This window comes from Macrobrachium nipponense, chromosome 33, assembly GCF_015104395.2.
Source record: "Macrobrachium nipponense isolate FS-2020 chromosome 33, ASM1510439v2, whole genome shotgun sequence".
NCBI lineage: Eukaryota > Metazoa > Arthropoda > Malacostraca > Decapoda > Palaemonidae > Macrobrachium > Macrobrachium nipponense.
Genome location: NC_087219.1, coordinates 17,182,290 through 17,200,318, shown reverse-complemented (window position 1 = coordinate 17,200,318; position 18,029 = coordinate 17,182,290). Strand labels below are relative to the sequence as shown.

Below are 18,029 nucleotides of genomic sequence, written 5' to 3'. Positions count from 1 at the left end.
GGGAGGTAGAATTAGTGATAAGGAAGGAGAAAAGTGAGAGAAATGGTAGAGCAGGAGAAGGCGAGGGATGATAGGAGAGAGACGGGATTGAGATAACGAAGTGAGTAAGAGGAGTGGAGGAGAAAGGCGGAAGTAGGAAAAAGACAGAGGAGCAAGGATAGGAAAAGGTATTTTTAGTCTTCAATCATCAACCATAGCACCCATGTTTGTTTTTATTTTTTCATTTTATTAAGAAAATACATTGATGCTGATTTACAGTTATGTCATAGTATTTACATAATTGTAGTGAAGTAATTATGAGAAAAGAAAGTTTTACATTTACATTTTCATCAGTATACATCTTACCGAACACTAGTCTTTTAATATTTCCTGACATAATTTTTTATATTTTTCTTTTACAAAATGTTCATTATATAATGATTATTACTCTTCCAAAGTTAGATCGCTTATTGTTAGTCCAAAGGCCAGCCTTTGTTTGTCTAGATGCTAAGAAATTGACAAACAACCAGAAGAAATTGACAAATAACCAGAAGCAAAGTCATGATTTTCTTGTAAGCAAAGAAATCTTATTTCCCTCTGCTACCAAATTTTGGATTTCCCCAGCTTCCCCCTTGTTTCCTGACATACCAATCCATCTTACACTGGCTGGTATTAACCCTTTTCCCTTCCCCTATCTGCAACTCTTTTCCTGTTTGGCCTGGGCTAGTGGTGGGCACTAGCTTTCCGGTCTCATGGACTGAGTACTTTTAGGGACATGTCTTTTGTTGTTGTGGAAGAATTTTCTACAATAAAACAAACGGTTATTGTTACAATGTAAATTGAGACCCATCACCATCTCTCTCTCTCTCTCTCTCTCTCTCTCTCTCTCTCTCTCTCTCTCTCTCTCCAAATAAAGTGGTAGAACTAACCTTCTTAATCTTTCATCGAATTTCTTATCTTCCTTATCATATTTTTAAACGTCAGTTATTAATATTATAACATTATGATCATATACCCTGTAAATATTATGTCGTCTATTTTAGTGTAGAATAATGATAATAATTCGTCCTTACTATATTATTATTTTTATTATTATTATTATTCATTATTATTATTATTATATTATTATTATTATTATTATTATTATTATTATTATTCTAGCAAACTAAGTACTTTAACAGCCATTGAAAGCATAATCTCTCTCGGGGACAAATTTAATGTACTTGAACGAAAGTGATGGCCTTTATTGGTTGGGTGTTTTCATCCCATCCAGAACCTTCCCCCTTGCGTCATCACCCCATCCACACAGTCTCCACTTCGGACTGGGTGGTTTATTTGTAGTGTGGGGGTTCCTCGGGGTTGCATCCTGCCTCCTTAGGAGTCCATCACTTTTCTTTACTATGTGTGCCGTTTCTAGGATCACACTCTTCTGCATGAGTCCTGGAGCTTACTTCAGCCTCTAGTTTTTCTAGATTCCTTTTCAGGGATCTTTGGGATCGTGCTAGTGCCCTCCCTATGATTATGGTACGATTTCCACTGGCATATCCCATATCCTTCTTATTTCTATTTTCAGATCTTGATACTTATCCATTTTTTCCCTCTCTTTCTCTTCAACTCTGGTGTCCCATGGTATTGCGACATCAATGAGTGATACTTTCTTCTGACTTTGTCAATCAACGTCACGTCTGGTCTGTTTGCACGTATTACCCTATCCGTTCTGATACCATAGTCCCAGAGGATCTTTGCCTGATCGTTTTCTATCACTCCTTCAGGTTGGTGCTCGTACCACTTATTACTGCAAGGTAGCTGGTGTTTCTTGCACAGGCTCCAGTGGAGGGCTTTTGCCACTGAATCATGCCTCTTTTTGTACTGGTTCTGTGCAAGTGCCGGGCATTCGCTTGCTTTGTGGTTTATGGTTTCATTTTTCGTATTGCACTTCCTACATATGGGAGAGATGTTATTTCCGTCTATCGTACTTTGAACATATCTGGTTCTTAGGGCCTGATCTTGTGCCGCTGTTTATCATTCCTTCAGTTTCCTTCTTGAGCTCTCCCCTCTGTAGCCATTGCCAAATTGTCATCGCTGGCTAGTTCTTTAGTCTGTCTCATGTATTGTCCATGCATTGTTTGTTGTGCCAGTCCTCTGTTCTTTCTGTCTTTCTCCTGTCTCTGTCTATTTCTGTCGGGTCGTCTACTTTTATTAGTCCTTCTTCCCATGCACTCTTTAGCCACTCGTCTTCACTGGTTTTCAGATATCCCCGCCCCAGTGCTCTGTTTTCGATGTTGACGCAGTCCTCTATACTTAGTAGTCCTCTCCCTCCTTCCTTTCGGTTATGTATAGTCTGTCCGTATTTGCTCTTGGGTGTAGTGCTTTGTGTATTGTCATTTGTTTCCTGGTTTTCTGATCAATGCTGCGGAGTTCTGCCTTCGTCCATTCGACTATTCCCTGCGCTGTATCTGATTACTGGCACTGCCCATGTGTTTATGGCTTTTTATCATATTTTTTTTTTATTATTATTATTATTATTATTATTATTATTCTAGCAAACTAAGTGACTTTAACAACGCCATTGAAAGCCATAATCTCTCTCGGGGACAAATTTAATGTACTTGAACGAAAGTGATGGCCTTTATTGGTTGGGTGTTTTCATCCCATCCAGAACCTTCCCCCTTGCGTCATCACCCCATCCACAAACACAGTCTCCAGAGGTGTGAAATGTGCATATATAAATTTAACTCCTCCTCCTCCTCCTCCTCCTCCTCCCCCCTCCTCCTACTCCTCCTCCTCCTCCCTCCTCCTACTCCTCCCTTTTCCCATGGGAGTTATCCTCAAGGGAATAGGAGAGTGGGTGACCTCCCTACTTCCCTCCCTTCCCTAACCTAACATCCTCCTCCTCCTCCTCCCCCTCTGTGGGTGGTACCCCAAGGGTGGGGGTAGGAGTGGGGAAACTCCCCCCTTCCCTCCCTCCCTCTCCCCCCCTGACCTAATAATTCGGCCTGTTCCTTGCAGGTGGTCATTAAGGTAAGTGTCCTGGAAGATGGTTGTTAAAGTAGTTCTGCCATATTTTGTTTTCAGTTGAGGAGAGGGTTTTGAGGAAATTAGAGGAGCGGGGGAGGGAAAGGAGATGGGGAGGGGAAAGAAGAAGAGGTTCGAGTTAGGTGAAGGCGAATGAGATAAGATAATAGGAATGGAAGGAGGGAAAAGGCAAGAAAAAGGTGTATAGTAGAGGAAAGGAGAAAGGGTGCAAGTGAGGGAAGTGATAAGGGCGTGAGGAAACGTGATAAATGAGGTAGACAAATAGAATGAAAGAATAGGAGGAGTTTGAGACAAAAGAAAAGAAAAGGGTGAGAGTGTGGGAAAAAGCGACTTAGAGAGAGACAGAGAGAGATGCACGTGGAGGAAGAGGTTTGTGATTGAAGGCAAAGTTTGACCCCCCCCCTCACTTCTATCTACTCCCCAATCCTCCCCCCTGCCCCCCAATTCGTCCCCAATTCTTCCTAAACTCACTTTCTAACTCACTTTGGATATGAAGAGAGAAAGAGAGAGAGAGAGAGAGACGTGGAGGAAGAGATGTGAGATTGAAGGAATAGTTTATTGACTAACCCTCCCCCCACCCCCGTCCCCAATTCCTCCCCAACTCACTTTGGATATAGAAGAGAGAGAGAGAGAGAGAGAGAGAGAGAGAGAGAGAGAGAGAGAGAGAGTTTCCCTTTGATAGAATAGCCAGTGGTATAGCTGCCACTGAAGACGACCTCACGCCACAAAGAAAGCCTTCCCTGGGGCCTACTTCATATGCAAATGGCTATTGAATTCGTGTAATTAATTAGGTCGGCGATGACCTTGCCAGGTGCCGCCCCATTTTATATGCATAACGAGGCAATTGTAGTTCATTAATGATACTGTGATGTGTTCGAGAACGAATTAATTATCCTGGTCTATGCCTCACTTGTTTGGGTTTATGTAATACATCCCTCCATAGGGATGATTCCCTCTCGGGCGGGCCCTTGTACTTTTTCTTATTCTAAAACTTTCTTTTAGCGTTTTCTCGTCATGATCATAGCTCCTGCAGAATAGGAGAGTCGTTATTTCTTTTTTAAATTTGCTTTCGTCTAGCATGCGTCTTCAGCAATATGCACTGCTCGTGCCGGTGACTTGCTTGATTGCCAAGACCACGTGTCAAAGACCAAAACGTTTTTTGCTGATTCGAATATTGTTTTTACGGGTTTTCCTTCCTTTTGGTCTTCGTAGGAGGCAGGGTTGGCAATGATTAAATCAAACTGATGTAATCAAGTGATTAAATCATTGATTTTTTTCATTAAAAAAAATCATTAATTTATTTTTTTTTTTATTTATTATTTTTTATTTGAAAGCAACCAAATAGAAAAATATGTTTTGGAGGTTAATAAAAACATAAGCATAACTATATGTTGCATCTATTTATTTTGATATAAAAAAAATTGCAAGTACAGTAAGTTCCAGAAGTGAAGCGACAAATTTCAGAGGATTTCGTTCGAAATTCACTAACTGGCAACTACAACACGTAGCTGGAAAACTTTTTTTTTTTTTCTACAGTGAAAGCTCTATCAAGCAAAATAAAGCTAACATATGATGCACAAATATCAAATCTATGATATTTATAACAATCATAGAAAAAATTACGGTAATAGTAATTATTTTAAAGTATAGTAATTACTTCAAACAATGGAAACGAAACAATTTGAAATTTTCGTTAAATAAAATAAAAAAAACAAATAAATAAAAAAATAAAAAAAATAAATAATACAAAAATAAATGAATAAAAATAAATGATAAAAATAAATAAATAAAAATAAATGTATAAAATGAATAAAAATAATAAAAATAAATAAATAAATAAATGAATAATAAATAAACATAAAAATAAAAAATAAATAGATAAAAATAAATAAATAAATAAATAAATAAATAAAAATAATAAATAAAAATAAATAAAAATATATAAATAGAAATGAAAAAATAAAATACTATGAAAATACTTGCAACACAGGATTACCAACATTACCAATGTATATTTCAAGCAATGTGGAAACAAATATGTAATATCATAGTGCATTACCAATTATTTTAGCGAAGATGCATAAAACCATGCAAGTATCAATACGATGTAAAGGGGAAATCTCCGCAACATTAGACTTAATCAACCATGAATACGCCTAGATTCAACAGAGAAATTGGGTGTGGTTGGTAGTTCTGATTTTAGATTCTAGGGCCGAGCATAAAACACCATCTTCGAAAAAGGCTCTAACTGCTGTTGCTACCTTCAGGTGACTAGGCCTAGTTCTGGGCATGGCAAGGCTTACAATGTCTGTTATTTAGGCAAAGGTAGAACCACTAGGACCGACGCCAGGACCTGTCCTCGCACCTGGGAAACAGACTCGCTATTTTAGAAATAAGAAAGACGGTCGCAAACAACCAGAACACCCGTAAAATCACCACCTGGTTAAGTAGGGAGACGACAGACCCCACCCACCTCTCCTCCCCCTCGACCTCTACCTACAATCCTAACTCCACCTTGTTCACTTCAACCTTTTACCTCAAATCTTCTAATCATATTCCAGCAGTGAAATTTAAGACTACGGGAGTGATATCACCCAAATTCATATTTTCACGGACAACCAGTAATCAGTTCGATCCAGTCAAGCATTATTGTATAACAGAAACTTATGAGTTTTTTGGGGATATATATATTGTGACAAAGTGCCAAGTATCTGGTTACTACACAGAACATTCATTAACTGTTACCTCACAGCAGCCAGACACCTGAACCCTCATCACAGGTACTAAACGACTGAATACTCTAAAGGCAACAGTGATCCCTTAACAACTTACCAGTATTGCAGGAAATCAGACTAAGTTCATCAAAACAGGTGTGAGGTACTCTTGTAAGTAATTAAATTAATCAAAGGGCATCACTCCATCAACAACTTTAAAAGTCTAAGTATTTCCCTGATTTCAAAAGTCTAAGCACTTCCCTGGTTCTAAGTTACTTCAAGTTAGTTGAAGGAAAACAGATCAATTACCTCTCTATGTTTCTACCTAACATCAATATAATCATAATTAAATATTGGTGTAAAATAAAGAAAACACTTATAAAAATTTTAAATACAAAAATTTATTATCAAAATCAAAATTTATAAGTGAATTTCACAATATCAGGGAAAATTACTGTTACTTGAAAACAAAGTAAAGTTCAATTAATTCTTGAATCAATTAAGTAAAATTAAATCAAAATTAATTTATCACAAAATTCAAGAAAATGAATTCAATAAAAATTCAAAAGTGTAAGGCAATAATTGAAATTTGGAAATTAATTCACAAGTGCTAAACAACAATGAAACTTTAAAAGAATTATGTAAATGCAAATTAATTCACAAGTGTTAAATTCAATTAAATGTGCAGTGATTAAGTAATGAAAATAACTAAGTTAATTAAATTGTGAATGCAAATGAAAACACAGAAAAATGTGGAAAATATCAAAATTGCAAACAGTATTAATCACACAGAATATAAAATAAAAACACACACTTCAATAAGAAAATGATTAAATGTACAAAACATAAAAATCACTTCAAATGAAACAAACACAAAACACAAAAATTTGCAATGTGTAAAAATGTAAATCTTTTCACTCAAACCATTGTAACCATTAGTTATTAGTTTTCTAAACCATCGTAACCAATAGTTATTAGTTTTTACCAGACCATCATAACCATTAGATATTAGTTTTTTACTAAACCACTGATAATAGTTGCAACTAATAAAAATATAACACACTTTACCTTATTGGTATACCAATTTTCTTTCTTTGCTGCAGCTTGTTCACACTCACAAAAACAGGCGCCATTACACACAATGTTTGTTCAGGTTCAGATTCCACAAAAACACTAAATAATACTAAATAAACTCAAAGAAATATCAAATCTGAAATCTACAAGTTACGAGTGACCATTTTACGTTACGTTAATATCAATTATGGCGAGGCAGAGAGAGAGAGAGAGAGAGATGTGAACGCTTTGAGGATCTAAGATGCAATGAATAACTTCTCCCTTACGGAAGCTGGACAGTGGAGATGACACAAAACGTTTTGGGCAATAATTCTTTCTAGAAGCTTCGAAAACTGACGCAACTTTACAGACAAAACGTGAAATCTGCACGTGGTTTTGACAAAGACGAACACGTATGAAACCATTCTGCTCAACGGAGACACGACTCGATCGAAACAGACTCGAGCAAGAGTCACTATCATACGTGATGACAGAATTCCCAAAACACAGCGAAGACCTCGATGTCTCTAATCAAACGTGTTGACAGGTTTTGAAAAACAACTCTAGCTTCGAACAGACAAAGAAAATCTCTCTCTTTCTACATTCTACGTTATATATTCTTTTTACATTATGTAATGCAGAAATCTGAACACACATTTTAAACATCCATCTCTAAGCTATCTAGGAATCTGATAAAACAGTGCAAACTCTATACATAATATTTTATACAGTCAAAGAGGGGATATATGCGTTTTGAAAGCAGCAATATATAATAATATATACACATATACGTATATAGAAGCACCCGAGCATGACCAATAGGCCTAGTGCTCGATTCTTAAAACAGGCCTCTGGTTATTCCTGACTACATAAAAAGAAGGTCCTGAGAGAGAGAGAGAGAGAGAGAGAGAGAGAGAGAGAGAGAGAGAGAGAGAGAGAGAGAGAGAGCATAACACACAACGGGTCTTATGGACAACGAATAGTCTCACTTATGCACTGAAAAAAAAAAAAAATGTGGAAACCCATGAAAATACTTGTTTGATGCGACCCTGAACGCAATTCCACATGCGAAAATTTGCACAATTGAGGAATTCGATTAAATTATTAACTAACAAGCTGGAAAATATATTTCCTTGATTCTTGAATAGGCCTAACCATGTAGCCAATGCTAAACGCGCATATAACTTGGATTTCGTTTTTGTTATTTTTCACACCAACTCGTGTCATATTTATATTTCATTTAATCAGATGCTAAACTTCTTTGTGCTTTATCAAAAGAAATCATAATAACTTTCGATATAACGCTATAAAAGTAGAAAGTTAATTTGCAAATCATATTAGGCCAAGGCTTATGCACTCGGTTCCTGCTGCCACTCAATGGTGAACACTTGATATCACACATTGAGAGCCGCAGATGGCGAAATTCTTTTTTTTTTTTTTTTTTTTTTTAATAACAAACAATTATTGAACTAACATTGATAATTCACTGGGAAATACTTTCTCTGCTTTTTCAGTTAATCACTGATACGTATTATCAGGTGGAGAGGATGACAATAATTGGAATAAAATATACTAACTGGCAACCCCACGAGAGTTTCTAAAGAAGTACGATCAATTCTGAAAATTTGTCGCTTCACTTCTGGAACTTACTGTACATACTTTAGGCCAGAACTGGAAACCTAAAAGATTAAGCAATAGTAATTCTGTCATAAAATACATGTTGAGGAAGAAAAGGATTGAAAAAACATCTAACAAATCACAAAAACCAAATAAATATAAAAAATCAAATAAAAAAAACACTGATTTATATGTTATTTTATTTTATTTCATTTTTTATCAAAAAAATCACCAACCTTGGTAGGAGGCCAGCGGTGCCTCCAGTTCTCGCTGTAGGCATTAATTTAGGTTCTCTCTAAAATTCTGTTGGCCTTGAGTTTTCTGCGGCGTTCCTTCGGCCCCTAGCTGCAACCCCTTTCGTTTCTTTTACTGTACCTCCGTTCATATCCACATTCTTCCACCTTACTGTCCTCAACCCTCTCCCAATTGTTTTGAGGTTTTCCTCCTGTTACACCTTTCAAACCTTTTTTACTCTCAATTTCCCTTTCAGCGGTGAATGGCCTCAATTCTGTATTCCATTTCATTCCATTCCTCCTTTTGTCCGATTTGCTCTATCGTCTGTCCATCCGGCTGTGTGTCTGTAACGTTTACTTTTCTGCCATCAGCGTTGGAAGGTTTTTGTCTGACGTTGTATAGTTATATACAAAAGTAGACTATCATGTTTGAGCGTTCGTGAATGGAGAGTGTCATCATGATTGTTTGTTTGTCTCTGTCTTTACATAACCTTTTTGAACTGAGAGAGAGAGAGAGAGAGAGAGAGAGAGAGAGGGAGAGAGAGAGAGAGAATGGATCACGGTAGCTAAATGTAGACCATCGTGATGGAAAATCAGTCATCGCCACTGTCACGCTTACCTTGTTCTTGCAACTTATACATGTTGAAGGGATTTCAGTTTAAATGGGAATGAAGGTAGAACGTCATGCATAGTGTAGTTGTGCAAGAAAGGTGATCGCCAGTCCGTCTTATGAAACGACCCCTTCTGTGTGTGTGTGTGTGTGTGTGTGTGTTTTTTTTTTTTTTTTTTTTTTTTTTTTTTTTTTTTTTGAGGGGGGCGCGTGAAATGAATCAGACCTGAGTCTTTTTGTCCGCTTTGTGGGTCACCGTGTTTTGGACGCTCCAAATATACTTCACCAGACCCACATACGTACACAAACGTCAAAACTCTGGCCCCCTTGGAGGTGGGAGCCCCCGCCACCGCCCCTGTTTCTATTCTGGGCGCCCAAACTATAAAAGACACTTGCCGCTTTATACGTTCCCTTTGTGGTGTTTTTGTCTTTCAAATGTCAAAGGCCGATTGGATAATTATCTAGCACGAAATGAAATCGATTCATAAAAAGAGAAATAGCTTGCGGTTTTGGTAAACAAGTTATGTTGGTTAAAGGGACCTTTGTGAGTGTGTGTGTGTTTGTTTGTTTGTTTTATTGACTGAAATGTTGACGATATTCAGGATGTTTTTGTTGACGTTGACGAACATTTTTTATATGTGTTTTTTTGGTTTTTTAGGTTTTTAGATGTTTGTTGTTGTCTTGGGCTAATAGGTAATAGGTATGTACGGTATATATACGTATTTTTCACCTATTATTCACTTGATATTGGATTGTGCAGACCTTCAATGGGTAGACACCTTTGCCTGCGAGATATATTTGCATATATATATATATATATATTATATATATATATATATATATGATACCACAAGTAGCCTTATACGGTACGCCGCTAGGACACTTCTCCGCATATTCAAGCCAACCATTAATTTATCAAATATAAAAAATAAATAAATAAATAAATAAATAAATAAATAAATAAATAAAATAAAATAAAATATGGATACAAGTGGAGCCAAATAATACACTCCGTAAGAAGTCGGAAGGGTTACAAATTATAATAAAAAAGGAATCACGATAAAGTCAATAAGCAAAACGTAACCATAGGTTAATAAAATATCCAAATATATATGCATAAAGATTTGAACGCTTTAGTTTAGTATTCCATTCAGTATTCTAGGGATATTAATGACAAATAAGCTAAAGTTCAAACACATATCAAAACTACACTGACATATTGTCTGTCCCGGTGATTTATATTCGTAGTCTATGAAAAATAAATAAATAAATAAAATAAAATAAAATAAAAGAGATTTTAAAGTCAGGAAGTCTAGAGGTGAAAATGTATATCTATGCGAATAATCTTATACAGGGCAAATGGTATATATAAAATTTGTATGGAAACCCTTTTCATTAGTTTGAATAAGGAATATCTAATTTAACATAATTACATTTATTTTACAATCATGCAGATTTCCAACATGAAACTAAGATATTGTTCAATTTTGGTACTGTTTTTAAAACAAAAAATACCCAATTTATACTAAAGTCGTATTTATTACAGCAAGTAACGTAACTCTTAAGCTGGTGATGAAGGTCATCAGTCTAGAAGGTGCATGGCGCGTTTGCCGAATCAGCATTGTTCCTTTTAACCTCAATAAACCGCTTGCAAGGCAGGTTGGCTGGGAGAGAGGAATGCTTAGCCCGCGAACTTCTCATGGGCAAGGCAGACGTTAGGTACAAGTGTCTATCCGTAGGTAAAATATGATTTTATCATGTTAATCTTTTTATTCTATGCAATTATCAGAGTACATTAGTATTTTCTGTAGCATATGTATCTTGATGAGATGAGTGAAAAACTGTATCAGTATATATTACGTGATCACTATTATTTACGAATATCATCAAATGCTATTATTGTTTTATATCTATTACTTGAATCTGTATTTGTGTACACCATTGAATTTTTTTTTTACTTATAAGTATTTTCTATATATCTATATATATTCGCATAGTGTATGTATCACACTCCTATAAGTCAAATGCAAGTCAAGCTTCAGTAATATTCAGTGATTGGTTTTGTAGCTGACCGAGCTTTTATGTAAGTGATTACATAATAAAAATATGGAATGTTATTCCATATATATAAAAAACTAAAACTAAAGAGGTCAACCAGATTACTTGCAGGAATGTGATCAGACCAGAGACGATAAAGTATGTTAAGATGACGTATACAATAAAGTAGGCTAAGATGACATGCCGTCACCTGTGGTCATTCATTTGTTGTGAAAACATTAGTCCAAGCTTCCTGCTTGAGAACAACTACCGCTGACTATAATTAATTCAAACGGCCTACGTGATTTGTAATCTGTATGTATGTTCATATGTTCGAGCTACTGTCTGCTTTCCTTTATGATTGTAAACCGAGATGGTAGGCAGAAATAGAGTTAGCCATCGTCATTGGCAGGACCTGTACATCTTTACCTAAGCTTCATCATGGATAACAGAATTAGCCATATCATTGGCAGAAGCGGATCAAGTCAGTCATAGAAGGACCTGTACATCCTATCTGATCTTCATCATGTAATCTCAGAGAATAGAACTATTTTTTATACTTCGTGTTTTCCACTAGAACCTCATCAGAAAGAGATATCATCATGAGTTTAACACACCGTCGTCATTACGAAAGAAGATACTTACTTCGTTAGTTATCATGAAACCCCAAGACAATCCAATGAGAATGGAAGTGCATAACCAAACCGACTTAGCGTAAGATGATCGAAGTCTAACATCACCTCATAGGGCGCCTATTGATACAAGGCAATAGACCCTAATATATATATATATATATATATATATATAATATATATATATATATATATATAGATATATATATATATATATATGATATTATATATATATATATATATATATATATGTTATATATATATATATATATATATATATATATATATATATATATAATATGGTGTGTGTGGTGTATGTATGTACATATATATTACATACATACGTACATAAATACATACATAGAGAAAGGAAAATCGCTCTCACAAAATTAGCTCAGCAACTGGATTAGATTAATTCCCTGCAATGTTACCGAAACCTTGGTAGAAATAAGTGAGAAACCCAATCTGTTTCCTATGGCGAGGTCTCCGTAACAAATAATGGCATGAAGTTCTTCAAATATCATTTGTATGTTATGGGCCAGTTATAGCCCACTTCACCAGTATATAATTTTGCTTTTTCAAGTCTTTTACTTCGTTAAATTTTTATGTACATAAAGTTTACCCCTAATTAATATTGTATTTATTACCATATATAAAGTTTCCCGTTGGACGAGTTCCTCGCTGGACGAGTGGTTTTCGCGCTCGGCCGCCAATCCGGTGGTCCGAAGTTCGATTCCCGGCTCTGCCAACGCGGAATCAGAGGAATTTATTTCTGGTGATAGAAATTCATTTCTCGATATAGTGTGGTTCGGATCCCACACTAAGCTGTAGGTCCCGTTGCTAGGTGACCAATTGGTTCCTAGCCACGTCAAAATATCTAATCCTTCGGGCCAGCCCTAGGAGAGCTGTTCATCAGCTCAGTGGTCTGGTAAAACTAAGATATACTTTTTTAACCATGTACTATAAAGTTTTAGTACTTTTAATAGTATCTTATTTATTTCACTGAATTTTGAAGACTTGGGAAGTTTGCGGGGTGTATGTGTTACTTGTACTTTTGTGTACAATTAATTTGAAATAGGAGTGTAGGTGGGGTGGGTATTTCGTGTGTTTTTGGGTTCTGTATATACGTAGTTCTGAGACAGGTTTTTATATAAATGTATTTTTAGCTTTATAATTGATTTATTTACAGGCTTAAGTACGCTTTTATCTTTTATAATTCCGTTTAATGATACGGCGGCAATAACCTCGTCCTTGCGACGCCAGTAAGAACTAACCAGTCAATCACCAGCAAAAGTCCCCCCACCCCCTTGCGCGCGCGAGCGCGCACACACACACACACACACACACCAAATAATCACCTTGAGGGCCTATTGAGTAGTTTTGGGTAATTCAACCAAACTGCACAAAAATTTGAAATCATTCAGGATTTACCCTTTATCTCTACCATGAATCAAGAGGGCAAATATTACAAAAAAAAATAAATAATAACAACAAAAAATTCCTATATTTGCTGAGCAGGGAAGGAGGCTGGTTGTGCCAAAATCCAATTCCATAGGTCACCTCAGTATGGGAACAGTCTTTCAATTCCGAAGTCTATAATCTGACATCATTGCTTTCAATAACTGCAACAAATTATATCTAACTCAGCGCAGGGAGGGTCTCTCTCTCTCTCTCTCTCTCTCTCTCTCTCTCTCTCTCTCTCTCTTCTGCGCTTATGCATATTATAAGCGCCTTTGAACTTAGGTCATCCAAGAGAAGGGTCTATATTTCGTCCAAAGTTCTCTGTGTCGGCTGAAGGTATTTCCGAAGTTTCGTGTCGCGAGGAAGAGCTATTTTTTTTTCTTTTTTTTCTGTGTGCATTTGTACTTGTTGCTGCTGTTTTTGTTGTCGCTGTTTTCGTTGCTTTACGATTATTATTATTATTATAATTATTATTATTACTGCAATAGGTATTCATATGTGCTATTGTGCTGTTGCAATGTACTCACATTTAAAGTGTTCGTTAGTATTATGTAAATTGCATGCGTTCAACATTATATATATATATATATATATATATATATATATATATATATATATATATATATATGTATATATATATATATATATAGATATCTCAACTTGATCTCTTGCACAATCGTTCTGCACATTGATACCATTAATAACAGGACCCCCATTTAAACAGATGGCATCCAACAGTTTTTTATCAAAATAAAAATTACACGAGTTTTCTAGGACTGTCTGCCTCCATCGGCTGATACCATCCGGGTTGAATGAGGACCTGTTTTATACATACATATATATATATATATATATATATATATATATATATATATATATATATATATATATATATATACATTGTCTGATTTAATATATATTATTAATTGTGTTCTCACTCCTCTGCAGTTACTGAAGTCATCGGAGGAGGTGACACTGACCGTGGCTACAACCAGCCAGCTTCCGACTTCTGTTGTGGTAGCTCAGACCTACAGCTGGGTGACGCCGGAAGGTAGGCCTACCAGCCCCCCTCCCGAATACAACCCACGGCTACACCATCATCAAGTTCAGAGAGTGAGTAATACCAGTCTGTTGTTGGCATTCTATTGCTTATGAAGCGGGTATTCTTTATATTTTTTCTTAGGCCTATACGAGATTGCTTTGTACTATGTTATGGGCTGAGAGTAGAAAATGTGTTTCGTGATCTATAGACTTATTTTTTTGAGAATTTATTTCCTTTTTCTGTTTCGTGAGCTGAAGTAAGTATGTGTGTTTGTTTTTAATGACCATAAAGTTTAATTATCTCTTATAGGCCTATTTTTATAAGGATATATCTCTATAATTAATAAATTTGTCTTATCTAAGCGTGTTTAGTTATAAGGATGATGTTTTATTCATTTTTTTAAAGTCAGTAGCATAATTTTATAAAATGGCATTCGCTTAGGCGTACTTAAAATTGATGTTAAAACTATAAGGTTATTTATAAAGGGTGTATCTTGTGATAAGCCTAGGAATATTTTTTTTTTTTTTTACTTTTTGGCCTACTTTCTAAGTAGGATGCATTTTTATAGGCTGAAACACCCTATGAAGCCATCCATAGAAAAATGGTTAATCTATAGGCCTTAGGCTTATTTTTGTATGTATATATTTTGAAGTCCCTTTATATAGTTGATTAGCCAAAAGAGGTTCATAATTTGGGCTCAGTAGGGATGCCACCTTTATAGTCCTGATTTTTGTCAGATATTTTTTTGGTAAGTTCAAAGTCATGACTTTGAATAGGGCGTGACTAATGAAAGCTTATTATAAATTAATTGTCACTGATTAATTAAGCATATTACATAGACTTAAGCATATAGGAACTAATGGTGTTTGACCTGTAGGACTCAAAGAAATAGGATAATTATGTATTTTGTAATCTTAAGCATTTAAATGTATTAAGGGGTTGTTGTGTTAGCCTTAGGGTACAAATTTATTCTGATTTATAGGCCTAACATCAAATGGGATTTCTGTTTTTCTGTGTTTTAGATTTTTTACGTTATGCTAAAATATCGTAAATACCATTGCCTTTTTTCCTATACGTAAGGGTTCGGTTTATTGCAATAGCCCTAGAAATAAATGGCTTGGCCCATAGGCCTACTTGTAGAATGATAGTGTTAAGTGTATTGAAGCGTGCTTAAGTACCCTGAACTGTTTTGTAGGCCAAAGAGGATTTTACGAGCTACGTCTATGGACAGATGGAGTGATGTTTTTGTTATGCTATTAAATCCTGTGCTATGAATTCAATTATCCTAGATAGATGGCTGTAAAATGGATACGTGAACTTAGGCCCTTTTCTACACTCAAGGGCTAACATTATAGAGGGAGGTCAGTAACATTCCATATTGGCGTAAGTCATGTTACTTCGTTAGGCCTACAAATAAACGATGACTGTGCGACACAGAGACCTACATATATACCCTCCACGGACATTTCCTTATATCCTTAGATATAGTGAACTCATTCACACTAGGCACAAAAAAGGAACTCGGCTCGTGGTAGGCCTAAATGTCTTCGATGCCTAACCTCTAGGCCTATCTCCTAACCGTTTTTGGCATCATTTGCGTGCATTTATTTCTTCCATATTAAGTCTGTTATTAGATCAGTAGTCGTGGGATTCAGTAGCAGAAAATTTACGATTTTTGTTTGTTTTTCATGTGCATATATATATATATATATATATATATATATATATATATATATATTATTATATATACAAATATGAAATGTATATATGTATTTATATATGTTTTTCTCTTTGAAAGTGAAGTGGGGTTTTTTATTCCTTTTGAAAATGAAGTGATTTACAAAAAAAAAAATATATATATTGTCTCAAAGTCGTTTTCTGTCTATATAGTTTCAGAAAAGCAACAATCTGTCATATACCATGTGTAAAATGAGTATTAGTAGGGGCTGCAGCCTCATCCCTCGCGAAAATAAATGCGTATGAATAACATTAAGTTTCCATTAACAAAAAGACAAGGCATGGTCCGACCTCCAGCTTACTCGGGGCGCTTGCTAAATTTTACGGTCTAATAGTGCGTTGTTTCATCAACGAAAATATAAGTAAATACGCCTTATTTTATCATAAATATTTGTTCTGTACTTTACCATACACATTATTTATTTTTAACATTTTCATATAATAAATAAATCATAAATATCCTATCCTAAAATTCCTGCATCTTTAACTCAACACGTAACACCTTTTTCAGACCTTTTTAGGTTTTGCCATAGACCTTTCCTACCCCCCAACAAGAACAACAACAGCAAGAACAACAACAACCACAAAGTAGTTTTTAGGCTTACTCCCCGAATAAGCGAAAAGTGTTTTATATTAAAATAAGGCATTCACCAGCCCACGTCTTGTCCAAAATGAGTTTATTTGGGCGAGGTAATCAAGGCCTCCCCACGATGGCAATAGCAGACCCAGCGTAGTTGCCATTTACCGCCTTTCTTGGGCGTGGTAACGATGCCTTAGGATCCCGTAGGATTTCGTGCTAAGCCTCGTAGAGTTGGGGGGGAAGGGGGGGAATTACGTCAAAATTACATCTCCCGTGAGGATGCTCTTGCGATGGGAAAGAGATGTAGGATTTTGTTATGTTATTTTTGTTATTATTGTTATTTATTTTATTAAAATTATTACTTGTTATTAATACTATGTGAATACAGATGGAAATTGTGTTATGCTGTTATTGATGTTTTTTTTATTTATATTATTGACATTTTTATTAATACAAATATAAATTTTGTTATTATTATTTTTTTTTTTTTTTTTTTTTTTTTTTTTTTTTTTTTTTTTTTTTTTTTTTTTTTTTTTTTTTTTTTTTTTTTTTTTTTTTTTTTTTTTTTTTTTTTTTTTTTTTTTTTTTTTTTGCTTTATCACAGTCCTCCAATTCGACTGGGTGGTATTTATAGTGTGGGGTTCCGGGTTGCATCCTGCCTCCTTAGGAGTCCATCACTCTTCTTACTATGTGTGCCGTTTCTAGGATCACACTCTTCTGCATGAGTCCTGGAGCTACTTCAGCCTCTAGTTTTTCTAGATTCCTTTTCAGGGATTTTGGGATCGTGCCTAGTGCTCCTATGATTATGGGTACGATTTCCACTGGCATATCCCATATCCTTCTTATTTCTATTTTCAGATCTTGATACTTATCCCAATTTTTCCCTCTCTTTCTTCAACTCTGGTGTCCCATGGTATTGCGACATCAATGAGTGAATACTTTCTTCTTGACCTTGTCAATCAACGTCACGTCTGGTCTGTTTGCACGTATCACCCTATCCGTTCTGATACCATAGTCCCAGAGGATCTTTGCCTGATCGTTTTCTATCACTCCTTCAGGTTGGTGCTCGTACCACTTATTACTGCAAGGTAGCTGATGTTTCTTGCACAGGCTCCAGTGGAGGCTTTTGCTACTGAATCATGCCTCTTTTTGTACTGGTTCTGTGCAAGTGCCGGGCATTCACTTGCTATGTGGTTTTATGTTTCACTTTTCGTATTGCACTTCCTACATATGGGAGAGATGTTATTTCCGTCTATCGTACTTTGAACATATCTGGTTCTTAGGGCCTGATCTTGTGC

At 35.6% G+C, this 18,029-nt stretch overlaps 1 protein-coding gene across 1 annotated transcript in view; it reads left to right on the top strand.

Moving 5' to 3' along the window:
* Window positions 1-18,029, top strand: part of LOC135202977 (uncharacterized) — a gene marked incomplete in the record, with an annotated part of 465,217 nt that overhangs the window by 229,557 nt on the left and 217,631 nt on the right. Inside the window, 1 exon segment of the mRNA XM_064232508.1 lies at window positions 14,321-14,485. Within this exon segment, the coding sequence (XP_064088578.1) occupies window positions 14,321-14,485 (165 nt within the window).